At 52.6% G+C, this 18,565-nt stretch overlaps 2 protein-coding genes across 7 annotated transcripts in view; one reads left to right on the top strand and one right to left on the bottom strand.

Annotated features, from left to right (window-relative positions):
• The window catches only part of SPEN (spen family transcriptional repressor), a 52,701-nt gene extending 41,022 nt beyond the window's left edge, over nt 1–11,679 (top strand). For 2 of the 4 annotated variants that reach the window (XM_072353983.1, XM_072353981.1), the window contains 5 exons: nt 1,372–9,292; nt 9,790–10,203; nt 10,456–10,650; nt 10,935–11,093; nt 11,471–11,679. In XM_072353983.1, the coding sequence (XP_072210084.1) occupies nt 1,372–9,292; nt 9,790–10,203; nt 10,456–10,650; nt 10,935–11,093; nt 11,471–11,602 (8,821 nt within the window). In that variant the 3' untranslated portion in view covers nt 11,603–11,679. The remainder of the gene's footprint in view (nt 1–1,371; nt 9,293–9,789; nt 10,204–10,455; nt 10,651–10,934; nt 11,094–11,470) is intronic. The other 2 variants (XM_072353982.1, XM_072353980.1) reach the window with 1 other exon arrangement.
• Nucleotides 11,680–13,457: 1,778 nt separating this feature from the next.
• ZBTB17 (zinc finger and BTB domain containing 17) lies at nt 13,458–18,490 on the bottom strand. 3 transcript variants are annotated; one of them, XM_072354204.1, is made up of 17 exons: nt 18,383–18,490; nt 17,740–17,819; nt 17,596–17,635; nt 17,231–17,440; nt 16,959–17,147; nt 16,689–16,880; nt 16,479–16,607; nt 16,065–16,303; nt 15,847–15,989; nt 15,428–15,728; nt 15,237–15,324; nt 14,880–14,996; nt 14,660–14,780; nt 14,445–14,575; nt 14,150–14,365; nt 13,945–14,034; nt 13,458–13,858 (listed from the first exon to the last, which is right to left on the bottom strand). In XM_072354204.1, exons 4-17 carry the CDS (start codon nt 17,436–17,438, stop codon nt 13,569–13,571), a joined length of 2,454 nt encoding a protein of 817 aa, XP_072210305.1. In that variant the 5' UTR covers nt 17,439–17,440; nt 17,596–17,635; nt 17,740–17,819; nt 18,383–18,490; the 3' UTR covers nt 13,458–13,568. The 3 variants fall into 3 exon arrangements, with proteins under 3 accessions (XP_072210305.1, XP_072210304.1, XP_072210306.1); XM_072354203.1 differs by having other exon boundaries at nt 17,596–17,819; XM_072354205.1 differs by having other exon boundaries at nt 16,704–16,880; nt 17,596–17,819.
• Between the last annotated feature and the right edge of the window lie 75 nt (nt 18,491–18,565).

Here is an 18,565-nt window from a genome sequence, read left to right as displayed (position 1 = left end):
ACAGACCCACGTGAACGTGAGCACATCCAGTTCTACAGTCTGTGGGCTGTGAAAATGTAAATGGGATTTCTTGAGTAGGAGGCTGGGTTGTCTCTGGAATATTGTTGTGTGAGGTTGGGTTGTGTAATATCACAACTGTTCAAAAGCCACCTAAGGTTTCTCACTGGTAAAGCTCTGAAGGAGTGATGACTCTGGGGCAGAGTGCAGGTGGAGCAGCGTGATGCAGGAGAAAGGCCATTTATCCTCTGAGCATCCTAATGGTTCATGAATTATTTAGAAACAAATGAGACTGCTTAGGTGTGTGGAGTAGCCAGTCTCGCCATTTGTTACTGAACTAGTGGTGCTTTTTGTGTCTGGTTTTGTATTTGTTGATTAAAATGAAAAGTTAACAAACATGGCAACTTCCTTCTTCCTGCGTGTCTCCCTACAACTGCCTTTCACATCTTTGCTTGCAGAGTGAGGTGATTGGGTTTTTGTCTTTCACGTTAAGCCCCATGTCTTTTGTTATTTAATTATTATTATTATTTTGTACATTTCTTGCAATGTGGAAGCTACTAACTTTCAGAACAAAGCACAGGCTGTGGAGCTGAGTAACTGTATGTAAAATAGAGTGTGCAGAACATTCTGTAATGGTGGGGAATAGGAATGTGAGCTCTGTGCCATCCTTGTGTCCTGCCCCTCTGCCAGACAGTCATGTTCAGTGTTAGGAATTGCTTCTGTTTGCAGTTTGGCGTTATTAAGATGATAATGCTAATTGCTTGACTTATTTTACTGAGTGCTTCCTAAGAATTTGCCTGCTCTTACAAGTGGGCTGGTCTTTTGGTGTTAAAACAGGCAGTGTTGGCATATCGCTTCTAGTAAAAGAGCTAATTTTGGAATTAAAAGATCATTTAAGGGCTTTAGGATTTTTAAAGAACCGATACTACCTTTTCACTGCTTAGAAATGGAGACAATCCAGCCTTGAATTTTGACTTAACTCATGCTTTCAAAGGTAGGTAGGTAGTTAGTGTCTCTGCTCCGTGAGGGGGAGTGGTCTCCACCATGGCTGTGTGTGTCCACAAGTGTTAGGTTTTATCTCAATGTTATGGGGTATCTGGGTTTGGCAAAACAGTGCAGTAAGGCTGACAAAAAGGTACCTGGCAGAGCTGTCACTAGATGACCAGTTAATTAACTGCATACAGTATTTGAAGCTAACAAAGCATTTAATCCACCGTGCACTGATTTATTGTTAAATCTCTGTATGCAGCTGTGTACAGTTGCCTTAGTACACATATAAATTAACTAGAATGATTCACCTGCATGACAAAGGTGGTAATGCAGCACGCTGGTTGAGAGGGAAAACTGATTGCCCTGGTTTTTTTGTATTTTTAGCAGGGATGAAAGAAGAGGATCTTACGAATATGCCCCTGATCGTACTTACTATGAGACTGTTCGGACTCCTGGGACCTACCCTGAAGATCCTCGTCGAGAATACCCAGCTCGAGGCAGAGAATTTTATGCAGAATGGGATCCTTACCAAGGAGACTACTATGACCCACGATACTATGATGACCCACGCGAGTACCGGGATTACAGGGGTGATCCCTATGAGCAAGACATAAGGGAGTACAGCTACAGACAGCGGGAGAGAGAGAGGGAGAGGGAACGGTTTGAATCCGATCGTGACAGAGATCATGAGAGGAGACCGATTGAACGTAGCCAGAGTCCCACGCACTCCAGGCGTCCACAGAGTCCTGGAGCATCTCCCTCACAATCAGAACGGCTGCAGAGCGATTCAGAGAGGAGGATCTACAGCAGGTCATCAGATCGCAGTGGAAGTTGCAGCTCTCTGTCTCCTCCACGATACGACAAGCTTGACAAAGCCCGTGTAGAACGTTATGCAAAGAATGAAAAAACAGAGAAAGAGCGAGCTTTTGACCAGGAGAGAGTTGACAAAGACAAACGGTTGGTGAGGAAGGAGAAGCCGGAAAAACTAGAGAAGGAGAAAACGGATAAGCAAAAACGAAAAGCAAAAATCCATTCACCCAGCTCTCAGTCTTCTGAAACTGATCAAGAGAATGAGAGAGAGCCCAGCCCTGAAAAATTAAAGGGCAATAGTAAACAGAGTAAAGAGAGAGGTGACAAAGAAGGGACGGCTAAAAACCGTTTAGAGCTAATGCCTTGTGTAGTGTTGACCCGAGTGAAAGAAAAGGAAGGGAAGGTTATAGATCAGCCTACTTTAGAGAAACTGAGAGCTAAGCTTGATAATGACACTATGAAGTCCCCACTTCTTGAACAGAAAACACAGACATCTCAAGCTGAGCAAACAAAGTCTGATCAGTCTAAACTGGAACCTGTCAGAACCAAGGTACAAAAAGAGAAAGCCCTTGCCAGTCACATAGAAGTGGTTGATAAAGAGGGAAAACTGAAACCCAAAAAGCACTTGAAGACAGAGCAGACTTCTGAGGGGGCAAATGCGGTAGATTTAGACAAGCTGGAAGCTCGGAAGAGACGTTTTGCTGATGCAAATCTGAAGCTTGACAGGCAAAAACTGGAAGCAAAAAGAGGCAGCCAAGATGAGGAAGACGCACGCGTAGCTTTGAAAAAACAGCTTGACTCAACAGCTTCGTCTAGAGAAGCTACAATGTTAAGGGAAGGAGAATTGGAGAGAAAGCCCCTGAGGAAGGAGATGCTTAAAAGGGAATCTAAAAAAATGAGACTGGAAAGACTTATTCCTGGTACTAGTCCCAAAGAAATTCAGGAGACTCTTAATGTTGGTGGGATTGGCATGCGTCCCACTCTAGATTTGCAGGCAAGGCTAATTGAGGCAGCTGATGAGCCAGTGGAAATTCAAGAGCTCCCTTCCAAAAAATCAAATCCAGTAAAATCCCAGCATAAACAAGCACAGTTACTTGATGATCATGGAACAGAGAGAGAAGACACAAAGAAGAATTACTCTGGTCTTCCAGAAGACACACCTGACCATAAGCTTGGCCAAGAGAAACCTCAGTCAGCTGAAACAGAAGAGAAAATTGGCATTGACATTGACCACACACAAAGTTATAGGAAGCAAATGGAGCAAAGTCGCAGGTTAAAACAGCAGCTGGAAATGGAGATTGCAAAATCTGAGAAGTTTGGCAGTCCAAAGAAAGATGTAGATGAGTACGAAAGACGGAGCTTGGTCCACGAGGTGGGAAAACCTCCGCAGGATGTCACCGATGACTCTCCACCAAGTAAAAGGAAAAAGGCTGACCAGTTTGACTTTGAAATTAGCACTAAAAGAGAAAGAAACTACAGAAGTTCCCGTCAGGTGAGTGAAGACTCAGAAAGGACATCATGTTCGCCTAGTATCAGACAGTTCCCTTTCCATGAAGATGATGACACACTAGATTCTCCAAGGCTTATACCATTAAAGGAAACCAAAGAGTCACCTAAAATAGAAGAAAAGGGTCTTTCCTACTCCAATATGACAGTGAGGGAGGACTCCCTGAAATTCAATCCTTATGATTCCAGCAGAAGGGAGCAGATGGCCGAAATGGCTAAAATAAAACTATCTGTCCTGAGTTCCGAAGATGACTCAAGTAGATGGGAATCACAAGTGAAGCAGGAGCCTGGCAGAGTTGATATTAGTTTTCCAAGCAGCATTGTCAAAAGAGATGGCATACGTAAGCGGTCTGTGCGAGACCTGGAACCTGGGGAGGTACCTTCAGATTCAGATGATGACAGTGAAAACAAACCCCATTCTCCAAAAGCCTCATCTTTGCTAGAGGGTTCCAGGTTATCTTTTTTATTGAGGGACAGAGAAGAGAAATTACGTGAAAGGGAGGAAAGACTGTCGAGTTCTTTAGAAAGAAACAAATTCTATTCTTTCGCATTGGACAAGACAATCACACCAGACACAAAGGCCTTGCTTGAGAGAGCTAAATCCCTGTCTTCCTCCCGAGAAGAAAACTGGTCCTTTCTAGACTGGGATTCAAGATTTGCTAGTTTTAGAAATAATAAGGACAAGGAGAAGGTTGACTCAGCTCCTAGGCCTATTCCATCTTGGTATATGAAAAAGAAAAAAATCAGGACTGATTCAGAAGGCGGAAAACTGGATGATAAGAAAGAAGACCATAAAGAAGAAGAACAAGAGAGACAGGAACTGTTTGCTTCTCGTTTTTTGCATAGTTCAATCTTTGAACAGGACTCTAAGCGCCTGCAGCACTTAGAGAGAAAAGATGATGACCTTGACTTCATTTCCGGTAGATTGTACGGGAGACAGTCTTCCTCCGATGGGACTAACAGTGCAGCTGACTTGGTGCAAGAACCAGTTGTTCTCTTCCACAGTAGATTTATTGAACTAACACGAATGCAGCAAAAAGAAAAAGAGAAAGATCAGAAACCAAAAGAAGTGGAAAAACAGGAAGATAAAGAGAGTCGGCCCAAAACACCAGAAACAGTTCCTGATAGTAAAGAACCAGAACATAAAACTTCCTCAGTGGCTGGTCCCTCCTCTGTTGCTGCCCTACCACAGGAACCAACACCGGTTGTTCCTGAGAAGATAGTAGAAAAAATAGTAGTGGAAACAACTTCTGTAAAAGAAGAAAAATCATCTGAGCCTGTTTCTACAGCAGAGGAACAAAAACCTTTTCCTGAACTTGCTGCTCCTGTCAAAATAGAACCACCTGAGCAGACTGAACCCCCACCAGTCAGTGAAGCCAGTAAAGATGTTCCTACAGCCATGGTAGCAGAGGAAGATGCAGTGGCAACAGAACATCCTTCGTACTTGGATACCAAGCCTCCTACACCGGGAGCTTCGTTTTCCCAAGTGGACATCAGTGTAGACCCAGAACCTGAGAGTGCTCAGTTGATTCCTCCTCCAATGAAGCAAGTTCAGAAGTCTGAAGAGGCTGCTGAACCGAAGGAAGAGAATCCTCTGCCTCCTGCCAGCGCTGATGCTGGTGCAGGTCAAAAGACTGAGGCAGCTGCTGAGGTCCTGCCTCCTGTTTCTGACAACGATATGGAAGTTGAACCTCCAGTTGTTGTAAAGGATAAAAAGTCTTACAAGAGTAAACGTTCCAAGACCCCTGTACAGTCAGCAGCAGCTAGCGTCACAGAAAAGCCCGTCACGAGGAAGAGTGAAAGAATCGACCGTGAAAAACTCAAAAGGTCGAGCTCTCCTCGAGGGGAAGTGCAGAAACTTTCTGAATTGAAAGTGGAAGCAGAGAAAGTTTCAAGGAATGCTGCTAAGTCTCCTAGTTCTGCCGCAGAGCCAGAAAATGTGGAGCCAAGTTTGCCCATGGGCCGAACGAGGCGCAGAAATGTCCGGTCAGTCTATGCTACCACAGGAGACAACGAGGGCCCATCTCCAGTGAAGGACTTTGTGGAGGTCACTAGATCCACCAGGAAGAGAGGGGAAAAGGAACCGCAGGAAATGGTGACGACTGTTCCTACAACACCAAGAAGAGGAAGACCTCCCAAAACCCGGCGTAAGCCAGAGGAGGACATCTCTCCTATAAAGACAGAGCCGGTACAGCAAGAAGTGGAGGAGACTGAAGCAAAGGAAGCTGCAGAAGCTCCTAAGCCTGTGGAGGGATGGAGGTCTCCTCGATCCCAGAAGCTGACACACAGTCACTCATCTGCTGCTACAGGCCAGCAGGGGAAGAAAGGGAAGACCGAACCAAAAGCTGATACCTCTGCTGAATCTGAAGATGCTGCTGAAAGAAGTGGTCTGGAATCAACTGTTAGTGACAACAGCAATAAAGTAAAAGCAAATGAGAAAGAGCTGGCAATGAGCGAACAGAAACGTGATAGGAAAGAAGTGGATGCAGAGAAGAATCAGCTTGAAATCTCCACCGTTGAGATGACAGAGAAGAAGCCAGTGCCAGAAAAGGTTACGAAATCCAAAAGGGGAAGGTACAAAAATACCAAAACTGTTGTAGATAAAGCATCAGTGTGTCTAAAAAATGTAGAAATACGCCTCAATGTCGACGAAGTCAAGGGCGCCTTGCGGCCAGCTGAGGAAGAAGCGGAGCCTATGGCGATGTCACCAACAAAAATCAAAAGCCCACAGAAAGAGGACATGCTGCCACCCCACTTTGCTAAGAATGAGGTCGAAGATTCATTCCAGGAGACAGAAAAAGAGGTGATGCGGGAGCCGAAGCAATCCCCTGAGGCTGCCCAATTAGCAAAACAGATTGAGCTCGAGCAGGCTGTGGAGCATATTGCAAAACTCACCGAAACGCCTCCATCGATTACTGCCTACAAGGAACCAACAGCAGATGTGCATGAGGTTCGTCAGGAGGAGGAAGGAGACAAACCAGCCCACCAGGCCAGTGAAACAGAGCTGGCAGCAGCTATTGGATCCATTATCAATGATATTTCTGGGGAGACAGAAAGCTTTCCTGCACCCCCATCCTATCCCACTGAATCAGAAGCAGAAATCCCATCTGAGCCGATGGTGTTACCGTCACCTCGGGAGGAAATGGAACCTGAAACTGATCAGGCAGTGAACAACATCCTCGAGGCAGAAGCTGCTGTCGAGGCCCCGGTGCAGCCGGTTGCCAGCTCTGCCCCACTGGCTGTAGAGACGGAGAGCAAGGACACGGAGGTCAGCTTCAGCGAGTCGTCCAACTCCGCACAGGAGACTGAGACCCTGCAGGAGGCTGAAGTTGCACGGAAGGAAAAGGGCCGTCAGAAGGCCACACGGCAGAGACGCAAAAGGAGCACGGGAAGGAAGGGCGACATCACCGAAGTCAATGCTTATGAGCCAGAGAGGGTACAGAGCAGGTCTCCTCCTGCCAGTGAGATAAAGGCAAAACCTGAAGATGCCCTGAAGGAGGAAAAGCAACCTAAAGCTGCCACTCAGGTGTCTATGGAGCCAAGCGCTGCTGACAGCAGCAAGGCTGCATCCTCAGAGATCATTGTGGATGTACCCGAAGCCGCTGCAGAGAGCACTGCCTCTCCCAAAGCCCCTGCACCTGCTCCTCTGGACCTGCCAGCCCCGCTGGCTTCTGTTGATGAGGGGAGTCAGAGCAGCTTCAAGATACGGTCACCCATTGAGAATACGCCCATCACACCACCCAGTGTCCCCAGTGCTGCTGTTCCCACTATTCCTTCGGCAGCCGTGGCCAAGCTGCCCGCCGCGGTGCCTGCTGCGATCGTCCCCCTTCACTCCGGTGCTGCCAAGGTGCCCGAGTGGATCGTAAGGCATGAAGAGCCCCGTGCCCACTCCACACCACCGCCTGCTCTCCCCCCCGACACAAAGGCCTCAGACATAGATACCAATTCGAGCACTTTGAGGAAGATACTCATGGAACCCAAGTATGTCTCAGCAACGAGCATAACCTCAACGCATGTAACAACAACACATGTGGAGCCAGTGAGTGCACCCCGCTTGGAGGAGGCCCCTCTCCACCCTGTCGTAGAGGCCATCAAACCAGTTTCAGAGGAGAAGCCAGCTGTGCCCATCACGAACGCTTTGGACCCGCCAGTGGCTGAAGCACCTGTTTTCAGCGAGAAGGAAAAGATAAGTACTGTGATTGCCCCCAAAGCCACTTCTGTCATAAGCAGAATGCCCCACAGCATCGACCTGGAGGAGGCTCCGAGGATCACCTTGGTGAAGCAAGCCCCGCAGACTCAGACATGTCTTGTTAATGCTCCATCACCTAAATTTAAGCAGAGGTCAAGCACAAATGACAACAGTAGGTTTCATCCAGGATCAATGTCTATCCTTGAGGATAGGCCTGTAGAGACTGGCTCCAGCCCCGGGCTGCGGGTGAACACGTCGGAAGGCGTTGTGCTGCTGAGTTACTCTGGACAGAAGACAGAAGGCCCGCAACGAATTAGTGCAAAGATCAGCCAGATTCCCCCAGCCAGCGCTGTTGACATTGAGTTCCAGCAGTCCGTGTCTAAGTCTCAGATCAAACAGGAACCTATCACACCGTCGCAGCCGACACCAAAAGGCTCTCAGACCTCCACGGGCTATGGGACTGTTTCCACCCATTCTCCTTTGGTACTGGGAACGCAGCCGTACAATATGTCTCCTGTGATCTCCTCTGTCAAACAGGAGCGCGTTGCATTGGAGAAGTCCGACTCGGCCCACCTGCCTGCCCAGCCTGCAGCTTCTCAGCCTGGCAAGGTTCTCACACAGACTGTTAACACTCCTCCCGTGCTTGTTGTGAATAAAAAACTGCCTGATCCAGCAGCTCTGAAGGTGGAAACCAAGACTCTGCAGCCCTCCAACCTGAGCCCTGGGGTCAGTCCTCATCACCCTTCCCTTTCTGGGAAGATGCATTCAGAAGCAAACCACGTCAGCTCGGGGCCCAGCACCCCAACGGACCGGGCCATTTCCCACCTGGCAGTCACCAAACAGGAGCCGCACTCGCCGCGGACCAGCGGGCACTCACCGTCACCGTTCCCACGCACGTGTCATCCCGGCAGCACATCGTCCCCAGCTTTGTCGAGCAGCACCCCGGTCATGCTGGCACCAGGGATCCCCGTGCCTCAGTACATCTCCAGCATGCACCCCGAGCAGTCCGTCATCATGCCCCCGCACAGCGTCACGCAGACTGTGTCCCTGGGCCACCTGTCCCAAGGGGAGGTGAGGATGAACACCCCTCCCCTCTCCGGAATTTCTTATGGCATCCGCCCTGAAGCTCTTCACTCCCCCAGAGCCGCTCTGCAACCTCAGATAGAAATTAAACCTCAGCGATCCAGCACGCCTCAACCAGCACCAATACGAGACATCGTTATGCCCCCTCTGTCCTCTCAGCATCCCCCCGAGGAGGAGATGCACTACCACCACACCACAGTGTGCAGGGGGCCAGCTCCCGTGCAGCCTGACGTGCTGGTGATGCAGCCGGATTACCGCATGCACCCCACCAGCATCAGGCTGGAGCAGTACAACGTGCCGCGGGACGTGCGGATGATGATGCATCCCCACATGGCTGCTGTAGGCGAGCACCACTCAGAAAGCAGACAGTCCCGGACGCCTGAAGGGGCCGGGAAAACACCTCCTGTTAGCAAGACCCCACAGCCTGGCAAAGAGACACCGAAATCCTCCGAAGGCAAGATGGCCCACTCTCCGCACAGCGAGCCCCGGCTGCTCAGCGTCCCTTCCAGCAGCCAGCTCCCTGGCTTGCCGCTGACGCAGCCGGTGGTGGTGCCGCACGGCGTGCAGATCATGCACCCCACGGGCAGCTCCTTCCACGACTACCGCTCGGTGTATGGCGACATGAGGAATTACCACACTGCAGCACAGCTCGGACATCCGCAGTTCCCCGGCGCGTCGCCCATCGGGCTGCCTTCCCGGAGCATGACCCCGTCACAGGTGAGAAGTGAGGCTGTTCCTTCTGCCTGAAATGAGTAATGTTTTGGGCTTACGGTGGCCTCGTTGCAGTTCTTTGTGATCAAGAGCTGAGCCCAATTTAAGTTGGTTTCCAAAATCATAGAGCTGTTTCTGTTTGGGCAGTGGAAGTTGAACATTGCTTAGCATTAACAGACACGAAAGAAACTTTATGTGTAGTGCAAAGCTTCCATTGGTTTTTCTAGAGGCAGAGGTGCTGGGGAGAAGAGCCAACTTCAAGACGTTGAATGGGGCAGATGGGCTCCTTGTTGGGTGGGTGTTGGGGCTGAGGGCAGCCCTGTGGATCTAGGCAGTGGAGCAGGGCCTGGGGAGGCAGTTGCTGTAGCAGCAGCATGGAGACATGTTCAAGTTATGCTGTGCCAGACTGATGGTGTACCATCGGCCTTATTGGTGCATCAGCGAGCTCTGATATACCTGCGGTCTAAAGCTTTTCCTTTTTCCCCCTGTTGCCTCCTTCCCAGGGTCTCCCAGAGGGTGAGCACTCGCACCCCAGCCAGCCTGGGCGCAGCAAGACACCTCAGATCTCCCAGGATCCCAAGGGCCCACCGGCATCGGGGCCTGAACAGAGTCACCACCCCACTGTAAATAGGCATGCAGCACAGATAGACCCTCACGTCCACCTTCAGAGGGCACAAGCGGACACGGGCCAGACCTCCTACCCTTCGCCTGTTGCCATTTCCATGAAACAGGAGCTTCCGTCACCGCACCAAGCACAGGCAGTTCCCAAGCAATCACTGTTCATCCCAACAACGTCGGGCCCCGGGGCACCACCAGGGCTGCCCCTCAACCGCCCCGAGCCTCAGGCTGCTCTGAAACAGGAGCCGTCTCCTCACCCTGTGTCACAGAGACCTGTGGATATGGTTCAGCTTCTCACGGTAAGCACCTCGCTGTCACCTTCAGGCCAGGAGCCTTGTGCTGCTTGCTTCCTGCTGGGAGAGATAAGACCAGTGAGGTTCTGCCGATTCCCATGTGTAGCACCAAAATCTGACACCTCCCATGGAAGTGTTGGAGGCAAACTCAGCTCAGATTTCCATCACAATTAAGACTCCTCCCAAGGAGAGAGAAGCGCTCCTTGCAAGTTCACTTTCTTCATCCATCTTAAGGTTCCTTTTCCCCTCTCCCTACAGAAATACCCGATCGTGTGGCAGGGCCTCTTGGCTCTAAAAAACGACACGGCCGCCGTTCAGCTTCACTTTGTCTCTGGAAACAACGTGCTGGCACACCGCTCCCTGCCTGCCCCCGAGGGAGGGCCGCCGCTGCGCATCGCTCAGCGCATGAGGCTGGAGGCCTCGCAGCTGGAGGGCGTCGCACGCAGGATGATGGTATGGGCTGCAGCCTTCCTTCTCACCTCACTCCGTTTGCATTTCTGTGGGGTTCTGGGAGCTGATTTGTTTGGCAGGTCAGGAGGAGTGGGTATTTCCAGCTGGGAGAGCAGAGAGTTTAAGTCAACCAGTGTTTAGCTGTGGAACAGCCTCTACTGGCTCCGACAGCTCTTTGGGGATCACCAAAGAGCATTTTCTGCTGGGGGCTTACAGATGGTGGGTGTGCATTAGGATCAGGCCTGCTCCAAGCAGACATTTGACTCAATGGCTGATTTTCTTTCCAGGTGGAAAGCGATTACTGCCTGCTCCTGGCCTTGCCTTGTGGACGAGACCAGGAAGATGTTGTGAATCAGACTGAGTCACTGAAGGCTGCGTTCATCAGCTACCTGCAGGCTAAACAAGCTGCAGGAATCATCAACGTTCCCAACCCTGGCTCTAATCAGGTATGGGCAATGGGGAGCAGTGGAGCTTTGCAGGTGAACCAAATGAAAGCTGTGTGTGTGATGATGAACCTGCAGCCTCACAGCCCAGGTCATCACTCAGGGTTGTAATTGTTGAGTTGCCTCATTTAATCACCAAAACAACCCCCATTTACTGCTGCTGCTGCTCAGAGCGCAGCACACCAACACCACTACTGGATGCAAGCCTAGAAAACCCCAAACTGTGGTTGAAACCTACTGAAAAGAGAGCAAAGCTGTTTTCCATCTCTTTTTCAACCGTAGCTGATAACAAAACATCCCTCTGCTTTTCAAGGGGTGGGGTGGATGTTCTCACCCAATGCGCTGCAGTCTCACCACGTTCCCTCTCTTCTCCCCACCAGCCTGCCTACGTTCTGCAGATCTTCCCACCCTGTGAGTTCTCAGAAAGCCACCTGTCCCGCCTGGCCCCCGACCTCCTCGCCAGCATCTCCAACATCTCCCCTCACCTGATGATCGTCATCGCGTCGGTATGAGCTGCTGACTGCTGACTCTTTTGGGTTTGTTTGTTTGTTTGTTTTTCCAAGGCCCTGCAGCAAAAAAAAAACAAAAACCAACAAAACAACAACAGGAAAAAAAAAAAACACAAAAAATTTAAAAATCCCACAAAAAAAAAAAAAAAAAAGAAATAAAAAATAAAGAGAGAAAGTAAAGAAATGAGAAAATGCTGCCAGCCTACCAGCCTCCTGCCCTAACAGGCCTCGATCAAACTGTCGCTGGGTAGCCGTCCTGCTACCTTGTATGTTTACATATTGCTTTAGCTTACGGACAACTGATGCACTCAACAGGCGGACTGGTATTGGGTTTCCGTGCCTCCTTTTGGGGAAAAAAAAAAATAAAGGACGGCTTATTTTTTTTAACAAAAAGAAAATAAATAAAAAAGAACCTGAACTGCCTTTGCACTAAATTAGTGACTCGGACCTTTGCACAGTTGGAGACATGCTGTGACCTTCTTGGATGTCTTGACACACACGAACCGCGCGCCGTGGGCTGAAGGCAGAGACCTGGGAACGTCCTGCTGGATTCTGTGGGTCAAGGATCGTTTCACACGTTACCTTTATTTTTGTTGCCGTCGTCGGTTTTGTTTCTCCGTCGTCCTTTTGTTTCTCTGGATGTGAACCTTCTTCTTCCCCCCACCCCTTTCCCTGCTGCAGCCCGTCTTCTCTTCACCCGCGATGTACAGTTTACACTGAAAAACAAAAAGCAAAACAAAAGGGAGAGCTTATTTTCCTTCCTGGTGGGATTATGCAGAACTCAGTGGGTGTGTGTGTATATATAAATATATATATAATATATATAAATATATATAATACTGACTTTAAAAAAAAAAAAAAAAAAAAGAGGAGGAAGAAAAAAAAAAAGGAAAAAAAAAAAAAGGAAAAAAAAAAAATCCCGAATCCCCACAACATCCATTTTTTTTTAATCTGTGCCAAAAATGTGTTTTCAGAGAAAATCTTATTTTCATACTCAGACTTTGTATTGTCACTCATTTGTAAGTGCGCTTCATTTAAACATGACCCCCCCCCCCTCCCCCTTCGTCTCATTGAGCTGTGGAAGTGTTATACACTTGTACAAAGACTTTGGACCCTCCTTCCCTTCCCCTCCTAACACTTATTAATTTATGGAACTGGTTTTTTTCTCAGCGCAGTTTTGTTTTGTGTGTCCATTGGATTACAGACTTTATTAAAAAATACAAAACACCTCGCGCCCGCTGTGCTGCCTGCTCTGCTCCCTGCGGCCCTTCTTGGTGTTCCCTTGGGGGTCATTAAAGGATGCTGCTGTTTGTCTTAGGGCGTTTCTGCTTTGGATGAGAACAAACTCTGTGCCCCAAGTGCTTCTGCACCATCTGGCTGCGTGTCCGACTGTTCCTCTCTTGGTTTGAAAGCTGCTGCTCCGAGTCCTTCAAACCTGCAGCCACAGGGGCTGGTTTTGCTGTTTCCCACTCAGCAGGTTTAGGGCGCAGCACCGGCTGCTCCCTTGGCACCCAGCATCACCATCACCGTCCCCATTGCAGGGCTGCAGATGGGGAGCACCAGCCCCACCTCCATCCTGACCTTGGGCAGAGTAAAGCCCTCAGCCCCAACATCATCATCCCTTGTAGATTAGAAGGGTGCAGGGACAGGGGCTGCTCCATGCGTGTATTACCCCATGCCCTACCTTGCTGCCCCCCCTACTGTTGAACAGCAGGAAGAGATGGGAAGAGACCTCAAGGCTCCTGAGCAGGGGGAGCACCCAGCCACACCTGTTGGCATCTATTTCAGTCCCTCCAGCCCCCAGGGCTCCCTCCTTACCCCTGCAGCACCCATCCGAGAGGCAGTGAATTCCCCAGCACGCTTTAGAAAATATTGCAATTTATTCCTTCTCTCTTTCCTTCCAGAAATACACTTTTTACACCATTTCCAAGCAGCTGACTTTAAATAAAGGCGAGGGGGAGGGGGTGGGTCACTCAGCAGGCGCCTGGCCCTCCCCAGCAAGGGGTACAGGGGCCAGGGGGGCGGCGGGGGCCTCTTGTGGGCTGTCGCGGGTGCGGAAGAGCAGCTCTGTGGCAGGGATGACCTGCTCGGTCTGCCAGGTGGCAGCAGCGGCCCCGTACTGCTGGTAAAAGTCCGTGTCAGCCTGGAACATGACGAGCGCCTGGGCCGTGTGGATGCGGACGTGCTGCGCCAGGCTGGTGGCATCCAGGAATTTCTCCCCGCAGGAATCGCAGGCGTAAAGGATCTGAGTGTTGGGGTCTACAAAGGGCAGAAAGGAGGCCCGGGTGTTATGATAGCAGAGCAGGAGCCAGGTGAGCACAACGCCTGCCCCCTCCCCTCCTCACCTGCTTCCTGCACTTGTTTCACTGCTTTGGTGATCTCCGCTTTAAGCGCTTCGGTCTCATCTGCCGTCACTGCAGCTGCCACGGGGACCACTGGAAGAGAGAAGTGATGCTGAGGGTGCTGCAAGGACACGGGGCCAGGCAAGACTCAGCCTGTGAGGGGTTCGACCCATAGCAAAGGGCCCCACGGCCAAAGCCCTGAGCTCACCTGTGAGCTGCGTGACAGCAGTGGCCGCCAGTGCCTCGGTGGCCAGTGTCACCATGTCATCTGAGGCCACCGTGACAATGTTGAGCTCGCTGCCATCCTCCGGCTCCAGGATCTTCATGCCCGCCTTGCCCTGGTGCACCGTCTTGACGTGGGAGCGCAGGTTGTCCACCCGGTTAAAGCCACGGCCGCATTTGTCACAGAGGAACGGCTTCTCCCCTGGGGACGAGAGAGGAAGCAGGAGGTAAACCATGGGTCAGGTACACGGGGCAGCCTGGGGAGCCCTGGGGGCACTCACCGGTGTGGATGATGATGTGTTTGGAGAGGTCACCCACATTGACGAAGGCTTTGTTGCAGACGGTGCACTTGTGAGGTCGGATGTTGTCGTGGTGCCGGATGTGGTTGGCCAGCTGGCTCGACTGCACGAACCTGGAGGGGACAGGGATGAGGACGCAGTGGTGGCACTGCCCCAGCACCACTGTGTGCAAGGAGGGCACCACGGAGGACGCTCACCTCTTGCCGCAGCGCTCACAGACGTAAGGCTTCTCCCCCGTGTGCTGGCGCACGTGGGCAATGAGGGAGCTGGCTTGGGTGAACGCCTTCCCGCAGATCAGGCACTGGCACGGCTTCTCTCCTGGGGAGGCAGCAGGAGGGCTCAGCCACAAGGGGAACCAACGTGGAACCCCTCAGCCCTCCGGGGAAAGGCAGCACGGAGGCTGAGTTGTGTCCCTACCCGTGTGGATGCGGACGTGCCGCTGCAGCGCCCCGGGGTCGGCAAACTGTCGCTGGCAGTGCACGCAGACGTAGGGCTTCTCCCCGCTGTGGATCCGGAGGTGCCGCTTCAGGTTGCCTGCGTGCAGCTGCATCTCAGACAGCAGCACGGGGACACCGGAGCATCCCCACATCCCTCCCTGTGCCGCATGCAGCAAGGACTCTGCAACGGCTTGGGAAGATGGGAGGGACACCTCTGTCCCGCAGATCAGCTCCTTTCAGGAGCAGCCCCAGGGTGTGAGGTTTAAACCCTTCTCTGTTCCCCACTGCCAGTGGACACCCTGTTCTGGGAGCTCCCCACCTACCCACCCCCTGCTACCTGAGGTGGTGAACTGCTTGCCGCACTCCCGACACTTCAGGGGCCCATCCGCAATGTGAATCTTCAAGTGAGCTTTCAAGTTCCCCACCTGGGGACAAACATCAGGATGCAGAGAGCTCCCCACCACCCCCAGCAGCTCCCATGGTGGGCACTGAGCCGTAACAGCTCCAGCCCTCCCCCTCCCAGCTTACTTGGTTGAATTTCTTGTCGCAGTGGGGACATTTGTGCTCCTTGTCGGTGTCGTGGGTCTCCAGGTGCCGCATTTTGGAGGTGGGGTCAGAGAAGGAGCGCCCGCAGTAGTCGCACTGGTAGGGCTTTTCCCCGCTGTGCACCAGCTGGTGCCGCTTGAGGTTGCCCGAGGTGGTGAAGAGCTTCCCGCAGTCGTCACAGCGGTATTTGGCCTCCCCCGTGTGCCGCTTCTTGTGCAGGTTCAGCAGGCTGATGAGGCGGTAGCTCTTCCCACATTCCTCGCAGCCGTAGGGCTTCAGCGGGCTGCGAGGCACACGGGGCTGTCAGGTGAGGGGGGCAGGGAGGGAAGCAGCACAGCAATCCCCCACCAACCTCCATCTCTGCTGCCAAGAGCCGAGCCGGGTGCCAGCTGTCACCATACCTGTGTGTCTTCTCGTGGGCTTTGCACGCAGCTGGGTCTGAGAAGGCTTTATTGCACTCCCTGCAGGAGAAAGGTTTCTCGCCGGTGTGGATGCGGATGTGCCGCTTGAAGTTCCCGGTGTGGGTGAACTCCTTTCCGCAGTCCTGCAGGCAGAGACACACGCAGTGATGCTGGCAGCACTGAGAACAGAACCCCGCTGTGGCTGCAGCCGCCCTCACCTCACACTTGTGTGTGACGGAGCCGTAGGCTTTCGACTCGGTCCTGTCGCTGTAAGTACCCGAACGCAGCAGCCGCGTTTCACCCGAGTTCTCCTGTCCAGAGTCTGTGCTCCCTGATTCGTGATCCTCAGCATTTTCTCTGCTTTCTAATTTGGATTGAGCTGCCTTAGGAATTTTAGACTCCTCTTCGCCCTCCGCCATCGCTTCCCCCTCTTCTTCCTTCCCTTCCAGCTCCATCTCTGCATGCATTCAGAAAACGGGGACACAAAGGAACAAGAGCAGCATCAGAAACACAAAACCCATCTGCAATTCCTTACTCTAAGCCCAAGTTTAAGCTGACGCAGCTTAGACCCTGCCCCACTCCCAGGAAGGGAAAATAGCAAACTCCCCGCTGTTGTGCTCACCACAACTCACCTCTTGCCTCAGTGCTTGGAGCATCACTGCCCTTCTCCTTGGGGCTGCTGTTGCCCACCTCGCTCTCTGCTGGCTGCAGGCAGCTGGGGGATGTGGCAGCAGGGCCGGCTTCAGCAGCACTGTCTGCACCTACAAGCAGCAGAGCGTCTCAGCCACGTCCAATAAGAAATGGGCAGCAGTACAGGGATCTAGCGGGAGTTCAGACCTCACCTCCTGGCTGCTGACCTTCTGCAGGGCCTTCTTTGGCATCTGGTTGCTCTGCTGGCTCCTTGGGCTGTGCTGCTGTGACCACAGGTGCCTCTTCCTTCCCCTCCTGGTTGGGAGGAACTTGTTTTGGTTTGTCAGAATCCCCCTGTGTTCCTGCTGCTGCTGTTTTGCCCTCAACAATCCCCTTCTCAGCCCCTGCAAGGGAAGAAAACTCCATCACCGGGGCTCTGTGGCTTGCTGGATGAGGCAAAGCAAGACATGAAAGCTACGTACCAAGCTCAGTGAGGAGCTCCCGGCTCTCTACGGGGCTTTCTGCCAGCACTGTGAGGGATTTGAGCGCATTGCAAGCGTTGACGATCTCCCGCATCTGGAGGAACCCTGCCACAGCCAGCACATCTTCCACATTGTCAGGGTTCAGGCTCAGCTTGGCCGTGTACATGAACTCCAAAACCTGCCCCAACCCTGCAGGAGACACAGCACGCGCTGCAGGCTCTTCCTTGTGCCAGCCACCTGGCTGTGGCATTTCCAGAAGCCTTAGGTCCTACCTGCCACGTTGCTGATGTCCAGGTGCACCACATCCTCCTTCTGGTCCACAAAGAGCATCCTGAAATACTCGCTGCACGCCGCCAGCACGGCTTTGTGGGCCTTGAAGTTGATGCCATCCACCACGAAGGTGCAGTCACACAGCAAACCCAGCTGCCGCAGCTGGTTCAGCTGCTCCAAGACCTGCCTGCTGTGCTGGGGGAAATCCATGGCTGCGGGCAGAAAGCAAAGCTGTATGTAGTGAGGAGGTGCTAAAACCCAGAAGGGGCACAGAACGAAGCCGGGAATCCTAAGAAAGCAGAAGGCGGAGGGTCAGCAGGAAGGTGGGATCCCTGCAGGCATCTGCAGGCAGTGGGAGCTCACGTACTCGGTCAGGGCTGGGCAGGTCTGTCCAACTGGGGCAGCTGCTGCAAGACACAAAGTGTTCCTTCAGCTGCTGAGCACCGGATGGTCGCGCAGCGCGACGAGGGAGCCTCCTCCTGTCTGCAGCCGGTCGTAGCAATGAGCTTACAGGAGTCTTCTGCCTTGCTCTGCAGCCTCGGGTTTGCCCTGATTGCATTCAGCCCTTGGAGAGGAGCAGCAAAAGGAAACCTGCAGGAAGGTGATACTGCTCAGTTTAGTGCTCGGTTTGCTCAGCTCAGGAGTGGACAGAAGCCATTAGGAAAAGCAGAGGAGGCTGCAGCTTTGCTCTGCTCTGAGCAATGATGCTCCCGGCGTCTCCTTCTGCCTCTCCCAAAACACAGCACCATTTCCAACCCAACGCCAACAAACCTGTCCCCAAAACGCATCACTTGACAGCCACAAACAGCAGGATTTGCACCGAGATCTGCCTAAACCGTCCCCTATACACACGAACATACACCTAGAAGAGACTCACTACAGTCTGCAGGGGAAGCTGTGCCGCACTGGGAGCAGAGCTTCTTCCTGCAGCACAACCCTGTGTGCTCAGCTTACAACGCACACGAGGGCGGCCAGCAGCCAGGCCGAGCGCGGGGCCTCCCCTCAGGGCTGGGCTCAACGCAGAGGGGACCTGCACCCCAAAAGCCAAGGCCTGTTCCTAGTCCCGCCCCCAGAGCGCAGCCATGAGGCTCCCAGCCTCACATCGAGTCTCCTCACCGCCCCCCCCCGGCGCTGCCCCCCGCCCTGCTCCCTACCTGCCATGGCGGCCCCCCCGGCGGCCTCACATCACCGCCGTGACACGGCCCAGACAAAGGGCGCCGCCATCTTGACAGCGGGCGGAAGCGGCGTCGCCCCCCTTCCCGCCCACTGCCGGCGGCACTGCGCCTGCGCGCCCCGCTCGGTCACGTGATATGTTCATCCCACCCCCCTTTCCGGTC

Source organism: Excalfactoria chinensis, chromosome 20, assembly GCF_039878825.1.
Source record: "Excalfactoria chinensis isolate bCotChi1 chromosome 20, bCotChi1.hap2, whole genome shotgun sequence".
Classification (NCBI taxonomy): domain Eukaryota; kingdom Metazoa; phylum Chordata; class Aves; order Galliformes; family Phasianidae; genus Excalfactoria; species Excalfactoria chinensis.
This window is presented reverse-complemented; position numbering and strand designations above follow the sequence as displayed.

What these genes read in the sequence shown, in the direction of transcription:
- ZBTB17 (XM_072354203.1), bottom strand. Translation starts at nt 17,438, where the DNA reads ATGGATTTCCCCCAGCACAGCAGGCAGGTCTTGGAGCAGCTGAACCAG. An exon ending in AGAAGGTCAGCAGCCAGGAG is followed by an intron (nt 16,608 to 16,688) that starts GTGAGGTCTGAA and finishes TGCTGCTTGTAG; the next exon opens with GTGCAGACAGTGCTGCTGAA. An exon ending in TGCTGTCACGCAGCTCACAG is followed by an intron (nt 14,035 to 14,149) that starts GTGAGCTCAGGG and finishes TCTCTCTTCCAG; the next exon opens with TGGTCCCCGTGGCAGCTGCA.